The 9,941-nt window shown below is 62.6% G+C and overlaps 1 protein-coding gene across 1 annotated transcript; it reads left to right on the plus strand.

Annotated features, from left to right (window-relative positions):
• The first annotated feature begins 2,371 nt into the window (after positions 1-2,371).
• LYPD3 (LY6/PLAUR domain containing 3) lies at positions 2,372-5,263 on the plus strand. The gene is made up of 5 exons (XM_062175955.1): positions 2,372-2,456; positions 2,913-3,044; positions 3,527-3,697; positions 3,791-3,952; positions 4,374-5,263. Exons 1-5 carry the CDS (start codon positions 2,372-2,374, stop codon positions 4,874-4,876), a joined length of 1,053 nt encoding a protein of 350 aa, XP_062031939.1. The 3' UTR covers positions 4,877-5,263.
• Positions 5,264-9,941: the final 4,678 nt, after the last annotated feature.

The following is a 9,941-nucleotide window of genomic DNA, read 5'->3' on the forward strand; positions in this document are numbered from 1 at the left end:
GAACCACTGTCACGGCCGCTTGCCCAAGGTCACCGTCGGGACTCAGACCCAAGTCTGCCTGACCTCCAGACCGGCAACGGCCACTCGTATCTCACCAGAGAGGAGCCAGTCAGACCGTGCCTACCCGTTCCTTCCTGGGACACGGCGCACACTCCACCCCTGCGTTATTATTACTTGGGATGTCGTTGTTGTTGCTGTCACGGCGTGGTTTCCTGGCAGGAACTGTGTGAAATCCAGCCGAGGACAGCTCCCTGCCCCTCCCGGCCACTGGCTCCGTCCTCCCAGGACCCTCGATCGGTTCAGCCTCTGCAGCCCCTGCCATCCCACCGTCCATCCTGCCGTCCCGCCAGGAACGCGCCTGTGGGCTCACGAGGGGCGCGTCGCTCCTTGCCACAGGGGAGACCGCCCACTGCGGGGACCCCCGAGGTGTCTCCGGAGAAGGGCATGAGAAGACTCAAGATTTGGGGGACCCTGCCACAGGCAGGGGTGATGCCAGGGTCGGGCCCTGTCCTACATCCCACTCGTGAGCAGGAGAAACCAAGCCAGGTTAGCACTGTGATCCAGGCTGCGTGGCTGCTTAGTCACGGTTGCCTTGCACAACGCTCTCGCCTGATTCGGTGTTTGGCCTTGGTTACCACGTGCCTCCAATTCTGTCTTGGACCTTCACGGTCACCACATGGCCTCGGCTGATGTTGGTGTGCTATAGACAGAACTCCGTGGCCAGGGGTCTGGTGCTGTGGTACAGCTGGTCAAGCCGCTGCCTATGTTACCAGCATCCCATATAGTCCCGGGCACTGCACCTCCGATCCAGCTCCCTTGCTAATGTGCCTGGGAAAGTAGCAGATGACCAAGGGCTTGGGGCCCTGCACCCACATGGGAGACCCTGGTGGATCCAGGCTTTGGTCTGGCCCAGCCCCAGCCCCAGCCCCAGCCCCAGCCGTTTCAGCTATTTGGGGAGTGAACTAGCAGGTGGAAGATCTCTATCTTTCCTTCTCTCCATGTAACTCTGCCTGCCAAATAGATCTTTATTTTAAAAAAGTTATTTTACTTAAAATAATGTGCATTTGCCCAATGTACAGCATAAATATACAGTTCCGTGACTTTTTTTTTTTTTTTAGATTTACTTATTTATCTGAAAGGCAGAGTTACAGAGAAAGAGAGAGAGAGAGAGAGAGGTCTTCCATCCACTGGTTCACTCCCCAGATGGCCACAACAGCCGGAGCTGAGTGGATTTGAAGTCAGGAGCCAGGAGCTTCTTCCAGGCCTCCCACGTAGGTGCAGGGGCCCACACACTTGGGCCACCTTCCACTGCTTTCCCAGGCCATAGCAGAGCTGGACCGGAAGTGGAGCAACCGGGACCAGTGCCCACATGGGATTCCAGCATCTCGAGCAGAGGCTTAGCCCACTGCGCCACAGCACCGGCCCCTCAGGGATTCCTTACACGTGTGCACACCTGTGTGCACACCTGGTGGGGGCAGGGTCCTTCCCCGCTCTGCCTTCTGGCCCCACGGGTGGACGCAGGCTGTCCTGGAGCTTCCTGTTGGTGGCTGACACCGCACACTTGGTCTTGCCGGCGGCATCCTTAGCTCCACGCAGGTCCTGAGGCTCGTTCCGGTCGCTGCAGCCCGGGACCTTTCCCACCGCTGCATGGTATTGCACGGATGAGTGAACCGCTACCGTCCCACTCTCTCGATGAGCGTGGGCAGTGTCTCCCAGACTGACCAGTATAAAAGGCAAATCCGATCACGTCCGCTCTGAGGTTCCCTGCCTTTGTTGGGGTCAGCCCCTGAACTGGCCCTTGCCGGACAGCCCTGGCTCAGCTCCCCCCTTCCCCGCCGGACCCAGACACACAGGTGTCCTCTCAGAAGGGCCCAGGCTACGACACCTCTCTCTTCTCTTGCCAGGCTGCTCCCTCTGTTAGGACTGGGCTCCCCTCCACCCCCAACCTGGCTAAGTCCTGTGTCTGCACCACATCTGGAGGATCAGAGCCAGCGACAGTCTCCACCCTGTGTGTTGCCCCCTGCGCCTCCTCGCCGAGGCCCTGGTCTTGCTCTGAATAACTGGATGGGTATTTGATTAAATCCCGAGCCCCCCAGCCCCCGACTCCCGCGGACTTTCTCCTGGGACCAGGCACCTGGAATTTCCTTTCCCTCCTTGGCAAGTGTACTGAGCCAGGGGCCACTCTCCCTATGGGTGGCACACCTAGGGGTGGGCCCGCCCCGGTGGCCCGCCCCACGGCGGGCGCTGAGTCGCCCGGTTGGGCAAGGCGAGGGTTGCCCGCGGGGTAGGTTACTCATCCTGGCCCAGGTAAGAGGGCCCCCGCTGGGAGGCGGCACACCCACGGGGGAAGCCGAGGGAGCAGGACAGAGCCATGGACCCGGCCAGGAAAGCAGGTGGCCCGGCAGGGGTGCGCAGGGCCGGCTGGCTGCTGCTCCTGCCGCTGCTGTGTCTGCAAGGTGGGTCCGCGGCCGGCAGGCAGGGGGCGAGGCGGAGGGTGGGAGCGCCCGGGCAAGGGCTCCCCCAAGCCCTTGTGCCGGCAAAGGATCTCCAACCACGGGCAGAGAGGAACGTGGTGGTGGTGCTGGGGGTGGTGGATCTGCCGACCTGAGCAGGCGAAGGGTCCCCTTCAATGGGAACAGTGGATGCCCTCCCTCCTGGGGTAAGGGTGTCCGGGCCGGGGATCCCCTACTCCTGGCAGCCGGGGAGGAAGCCCGCGCGCGTGAAGGGAAAGGGTCCGCGCACCCCGGGCCCCGAGACCCGCGCGGGAAGGTTTCCCCTAGGGCCACCCGGAGGAGGCCGGGGCGAGGGGGTCGCGGCATCTGGAGACGCAGGGCGCGGAGAGCTCCGTTTCTGCTCCCGGGGGGAGGGGGCTTCAGCTCGGCTCGCTGCGTCCCCCGGCCCCGCACCCGCAGGAGCGCAGGCCCTGGAGTGCTACAGCTGCGTGCAGCGGGCGGACGACGGCTGCGCTCCGCACAGGATGAAGACGGTGACGTGCGCGCCTGGCGTCGACGTGTGCACCGAGGCCGTGGGCGCGGTGGAGACCAGTGAGTGAGCACCCGCGGCCGGGACGGGTTCCCCCGCGCCGCCCTCGGGGTCCTCCCCGAGCCCACCCCACCCCGGGACGAGGCCTCGCTCCTCCCTTCAGGCTTGGCCTTGCGAGTCAGGGCTTCGAGGGGGTGGGCGCCGGGGGTCGCGAACTGGGCAGGGCGCCGCGGGAGGAGCCGCACCGGGGACCAGGGCGCATCCTTTCCTCTCGGTCCCGGACCGCCCGGCGGGCGTCCTCCCTCCTCAACCCCGACCCCCTCATCCTAGGCGCTCAGTAGAGGGACCCCGCCATGGGGGTCTTCTCTGGGGACCCCTCCGCCCGAGGCCCCGCCCCCTGCGGAAGCCACGCCCTCCCCAGCCTCTCCTCCACGGGCGAGGAAATCCTTCCCCGAGTTGGCGAGACCCCGCGCCCCGCGTGGTGGCTCTGTGGGCGTGGGTCTCCCCGAGGCCCCGCCCCTCCGACCTCGCCTCCTCTCCGCAGTCCACGGGCAGTTCTCGGTGGCGGTGCGGGGCTGCGGATCGGGGCTCCCCGGGAAAAACGACCGCGGGCTGGACCTGCACGGGCTGCTGGCGTTCATCCAGCTGCAGCAGTGCGCTCAGGACCGCTGCAATGTCAAGCTCAACCTCACCTCGCGAGCGCTCGACCCCGCAGGTCGGTGGGGCGGTCGCGGGCAGGAGGCGGGCCGGGGGACGGGGCTGAGGGTCCCGCGCCCTCGCGACCCCCTGCCTTCCGCGGCCCCCGCAGGCAACGAGAGCGCGTACGAGCCCAACGGCGTGGAGTGCTACAGCTGCGTGGGGCTGAGCCGCGAGGCGTGCCAGGGCGCGGCGCCACCCGTCGTGAGCTGCTACAATGCCAGCGATCGCGTCTACAAGGGCTGTTTTGATGGCAACGTCACGTTGACAGCAGGTAAGCGAGCCCGGGAACCCGGGACCGCCGCGTGTAGATCCAGAGGCGGGCTCCGCCCCCTTACAGTGCATTATGGGAGTTGTAGGCGTACTGCTGGTCTTGTCGTGGAGCATCATGGGAAATGCAGTCCCAGAGCTTTTTAGGGGAACCAGGTTCCCAGAGAGCGCTGCCGGGTACCGGATGGGAGCGTGTGCGATGGGAAGTGTATCTAAGCCCGGGCGTGAGGGAGGCTGGTTACGGAGACACGGGGAGGAGGGTCTTCGCGTCTTCTGGGAGACCGACTTTTCGGGGGGCCGGGGCCAGGCGGGAGCGGCCGAGGACGGGACCTGAGCCGAGGCTCTGGGGCGGCGGCGGCGAGCCCCTGTCCGCCTCCGTGGGCCGCCGCTCCGGCCGCTGACCTCTGCGCGTCTCCCTCCTGCAGCTAACGTGAGCGTGTCCCTGCCCGTCCGGGGCTGTGTCCAGGACGAGTTCTGCACCCGGGACGGGGTCACAGGCCCGGGCTTCACCCTCAGCGGCTCCTGCTGCCAGGGCTCCCGCTGCAACTCCGACCTCCGCAACAAGACTTACTTCTCCCCTCGGATCCCGCCGCTCGTCCTGCTGACCCCGCCCAGCACCGCGGCCCCGGCCACTCGGGCCGCCTCCAGCTCCGCCCCCTCCACCGCAGCCGCCACCGCCCGCCCCTCTACGGCCAAGCCCACCCCGGCGCCCACCAGCCACACCACTCCGCTGGAAGTGGAAGTCGAGGCGCCCCGTGCAGAGGAGCCCCGGTTGGCCGGAGGGGTCGCTGGCCACCAGGACCGCCGTAATATGGGGCAGTACCCTGCCAAAGGCGGGACCCAGTACCCCTCCAACAGAGGCGTGGCTGCTGCCGCCGCCGGGCTGGCGCTGCTGGTGTGGGCTGTGGCTGCTGGCGCCCTGTTGTGAGCTGGGAGCACGGAGACTTGCTCCACGTCCCGGGCCCCAGGCACCCTTCTTCCCGTCACCGGACTGGGCTGGCCCAGCCCCCATTCTCAGGCCCCAGCTCTGCTGCACTGGGTTGTGGCTTCGGGAAGTAAGAGTCGCTGTGGTGTGTGCCCTGCCTGCCGGGGTGCAGCGCTGGGCCCCCTCGTCCGTGTCTCTCCTGCGTGGTCTCGCGGCGCAGGAGGCGGGTGGGAGAGACAAGAGCTGCCCGCTGGCTCCCCAGAGCCGGCCTGGGATGCTGGGCGGTGGGTGGGGGGCGCTCCTCGGAGAGCTGCCGCCCTCCCTCTCCCGTCCTCTGCCTCCTTTCTAGGCTGTGAGCCCCTGGAGGGCAGGGCAGGGGCCTCTGTGTGGCCAGTCCCTGGCACAGGAAGGCCTCCATAAAGATGAGTTAATTCGTATGGCGCGTTCGCTGAGTCGTTTCTATCTCCATTTCTCACATCACTGAGCCTCCAAGCAGAGCTGGGGTGGAGGAGCCAGGACCTTTGGAGCCACAGCCTCCCTGGGCAGGAGAGGGGGGACAGCGAGGAGGGGGTGTGGCAGGGCTGTGAACTCTCATCTCCCAGGGCCTCAGCCAGCTGGCGGGCGGGGCTGCTGCTGAGGGGGAGCCCTGGCAAAGCCACAGGCAGCAGGAAGGGGTGAAGGGCGGCTGGCAATGCTGGGGAGCACCGTGGGCTTGATCCCCAGACCCCACCCCTGCTACCCATCCGGTTGGTTGAGAATCACTCAGGGGCGCACCCACTGCATCGCCCTTGTGCAAAGGCCCTGAGGGTGCGGCTGTCAGTGTTTGCTTCAGTGCCGGGGACTGGGACCTGAGCCCCACACCCGTCTCCTCCCTCTCCAGGCCCCAGAGGGGAGGCTGAGGTGCTTGGAAGCTCAGGAGATGCGGGGAGCAGTGAGATAATAATAGTTCTATTGCTAGTATTACTGTTTACCGTGAGGAATGGTATGAGATAATCATAGCAACAAAGCCATAGTAATAATAATGACAGCTGCACAATAGGGAGTGGTAGTAGCGTGAGCTCTGGTTTGTAACGCACATCGTGTGCCACTGGGACGGGACACACAGTCAGGGGCTGTCGGTGACGGAGCCCTGCCCGAGCCCGGCGTGTTGGCATCCGTCCGAATCCTCCAACGGGATGACGGGGACCCGAGGCTCCGTGTGGCGACGGAGCGAGCCCGCAGCAGGCACTCACAGCCAGCCTGTGAGGTACGTGGGAATCACCCGCATTTTACAAGATGAGAAAGTCCGGCCCAGAGAGACCGAGGAGCTTGGCCAGGTCACCCAGGTCGTAAACGGTGGGGCCTGGCCCTGAACCCAGACAGACCGGCTTTACGGAGCGTGGCTGCCTTTGCGTGTCCCGCAGCTGAAGCAGACATCAGACCGGCTTCTTCCGGTCTCCAGGCCTTGACCTTCCCGGGACCTGACTCTGGGAATCCAGAGAGCGTCCCTCCCCCCCCCACACACACCTCCGTTTTGGAACCTTGCCCCCGTGGAGCCTTCCTCTGGTGCCGTGAGACAGGTGGAAATCTCTTTCCAAGTCTCTTTCTCACGACCTGGGAGCCCTTTCTTTGAAATGGGGACATCAAAGGAGCTCTCCTCCACCTCGCAGATTCCCAAGGAAGGTGAGAGCCCCACTCTGGGAGGTGTCTCGCTCCTGGCTGTTAAGCTACACCTGTCCCGGAGATGTCCCTGCTCCTTGGGGTTGAGCCAGTGAGCAAGCACAAAAAACCCACCAGCTCCCTCTCGCTCGGCCTCCGACGAAGCCCAGTGCCCTTTGTTTCCGGAGAGTTGAGTTCGGGCTGATTCTGGCCTCTCTCCCCCATTGCAGCACTCAACAAGAGATTGGATGTTTCTTGATGAGGGAGAGACGAGAGAGCTGGAGCTCGTCCATTGGTTCACTCGGCAAATGCCTACAACAGCCCCAAGCTGGGAGCCAGGGATTCCATGCCGGGGTCCCACGTGGTAGCAGGAGCCCAGGTGCTTGGACCATCCCTGCTGCCCCCCAGCGTCTGCACGAGCAGACGAGCACGGGCTTGGCGGCGAGCCCAGGCACCGTGATGTGGGCCTCTCAACTGGCGTCCTAACCGCTGGGCTGAACTCCCACTCAGACATCTTGAGCGAAGTCTCCCTTGGATGAGCAACATCGGCTGGGGTGAGCTTCGCTGCGGGTGCACGAGCCGGCGGCCAGCGGCGTGCACTGGGCCACCTGTGCCTGTGTCTGCCGGCTGCGCTGCCCAGCTCAGAGGACCCCTGGGTTTCTGGGGGTGCCGAGGCTGGATGTGCTCCCCTCGTCACCTCAAGCCTCCCCCCCACCCAGGGAGGGCGCTTCTTTCTCGTCTTTGGAGGATTTCCAAATTCGAGGAGAGATGGCGGTCCCCTATCTTGCACAGCTCAGCCACTGACAGGCAGGCTCCACCCTCCCTGACCCCCTGCACCCAGCCGAGGCCCGGGTGATGGGGGCCATGGGCTCAGAGCACAGACAGCATCTTTAGGAAGGTGAAGGCATGACTGTCACACGACTGTCAGTTGAACACAGGTCATTGAGCTTCTGTACCTCACTGGTGATGAGCGAGCTGGTGCAACGTCACCACGGGTCCGGCGAGGAATTCAGAAGAACCCAGGCGCGTGGGCCAACAGGAACACTGCGAGGAACTTACAAGTGCAGGCCCGGCTGGCCAATCCCCGTGGGGAAATTAGCTGCTGTGTTCTGCCAGACAGGGCTCCCCACCCCCAAAGAGTGATTGATGGATTGATTTATTTGAAAGCAGAGCAACAGAGAGAGGGAGTGCTTCTATCCTCTGGTTCACTCCCCAAATGGTTAAAGCAGCCAGGGCTGGGCCAGGCTGAAGGCAGAAGCCCAGAGCACCATCCGGGTCTCCCGCTTGGTGGCAGCGTGTGGACCGTCTTCCGCTCTCTTCCGAGGCGCGTTAGCAGGGAGCTGGATCGGAAGCAGAGCAGCAGGGACTGGACTGTGTGCTCTGATGTGGGATGCTGGCGACACAAGTCACAGCCTAACCCGCTGCACTATGCTGGCCCCTGCCAGCAAGAATCTTGTTGGCACTGCTGTCGTAGTGCACACTGGGGGTGGCGCTGTGGTGCAGCGGGTAAAGCCGCCGCCTGCAGTGCTGGCATCCCATATGGGCACCAGTTTGAGTCCCGGCTGCTCCACTTCCAATCCAGCTCCCTGCTGGAATGGCCTGGGAAGGCAGTGGAGGATGGCCCAAGTCCTTGGACCCATGCACCCATATGGGAGACCTGGAAGAAGCACCTGGCTTCGGATCAGTGCAGCTCTGGCCGTTGCAGCCAACTGGGGAGTGAGCCAGTGGATGGAAGACCTCTCTCCCTCTCTCTACCTCCCTCTCTCTCTCTGCCTCTGCCCCTCTGTAACTTTGCCTTTAAAAAAAAAAAAAAGGTGCACACTGCCCAGAAGAGCATCCCACACATGACACCTGCAAACCCCTTCGCCCATCACAACGTCTTCCTCATCTGGAAGCCTCCAGTGTGGTGGGGGCGACGCGGGCTCAGCCTGCGTGGTGTGGGATGGGAGATTTGGCAGGCACAGGTGAGGGGCAGAGGAGAGATGGCCTCCCCAGGGTGGCCCCATGTTGATGTGGCTAGGGTTATCGACCCCCTCCTTCTCTCTCAAACACAACTACGCAAGCACTGAGTGTTGTCCGTTTCACAGACTGTATTGTTTTCCTATGGCTGACGTCACAAACTATCACAAAGCTGGTGAGCGAAGGCAACAGGAACCTGGTGTCGCACAGTTCTGGAGCTACACGTCCTGCTCCCGGGAGCCTCCTTCCAGCTGGTCCCCTGCAGCCACTGCCAGCACCAGGTGTCCCCCGGCCCCTGATCGCCTCCTTCCTGCCTCTGCCCCCATCTTTAAATGGCATTCGCCTCGCATGGCCGCCCAAGTCCAAGTTCCCTTTGTTCGATAAGAACACCCAGTCCTACCGGATTAAGGTCCACCCCAGCGATCCCATCTCAACTTGACTAAATCTGGCAAGATCCCTGTTTCCAAAGAAGGCCCTGTGGGCAGGGGATCGACACGTGCACGGGTCCGAGTGCGTCTCCCACATGGGTGGTGGGAACCCAAGTACTTGAGTCAATGGAAGAAATTTTGCTGACTCTACTACCTGGGGAAGCTGCCGTCCAGTGATTCCTCTGGACTGTCTCTCTATATTTTTAGCTTTGGCAGTGAGGTCTGTGGTCCACACCTTAAAGTTCATTTTTGGTGTGGGCGATGTGGAGGTGGACATCCATTTTTTAAGAAATAAATTAATTTTTAAATTTAAGATTTTATTTATTTATTTGAGAGGCAAAGTTACATCCAAAGAGGGAGAGAAGAGAGAGAGGTCTTCTATCCACTGCTTCACTCTGCCCAAATGGCCAGAGCTGTGCCAATCCAAAACCAGGAGCCAGGAGCTTCTTCCAGGTCTCCCACATGGGTGCAGGGGCCCAAGCACTTGGGCCATCGTCTGCTGCTTTCCCAGGTGCGTGAGCAGGGAGCTGGATCAGAAGTGGAGCAGCCGGGACTCGAACCAGCGCCTGTATGGGATGTTGGTGCTGCAGGCTGGTGCTTTAACCCGCCGCGCCACAGCGCCGGCCTCAATTATCGTCCTTTCTTACATATTACTGGCTTCAATTTATTAATAAGTTGTTAAGGATTTCTGCATTTATAGTCATGAAATTTATTGGAATAATATATATATATATATATATATATATATATTTGACAGGCAGAGTGGACAGTGAGAGAGAGACAGAGAGAAAGGTCTTCCTTTTTGCCGTTGGTTCACCCTCCAATGGCCGCCGCGGTAGCGCGCTGCGGCCGGCGCACCGCGCTGATCCGATGGCAGGAGCCAGGTGCTTCTCCTGGTCTCCCATGGGGTGCAGGGCCCAAGCACTTGGGCCATCCTCCACTGCACTCCCTGGCCACAGCAGAGAGCTGGCCTGGAAGAGGGGCAACCGGGACAGGATCGGTGCCCCAACCGGGACTAGAACCCGGGGTGCCAGCGCCGCAAG

The sequence above is a fragment of the Lepus europaeus genome, chromosome 19 (assembly GCF_033115175.1).
Source record: "Lepus europaeus isolate LE1 chromosome 19, mLepTim1.pri, whole genome shotgun sequence".
NCBI lineage: Eukaryota > Metazoa > Chordata > Mammalia > Lagomorpha > Leporidae > Lepus > Lepus europaeus.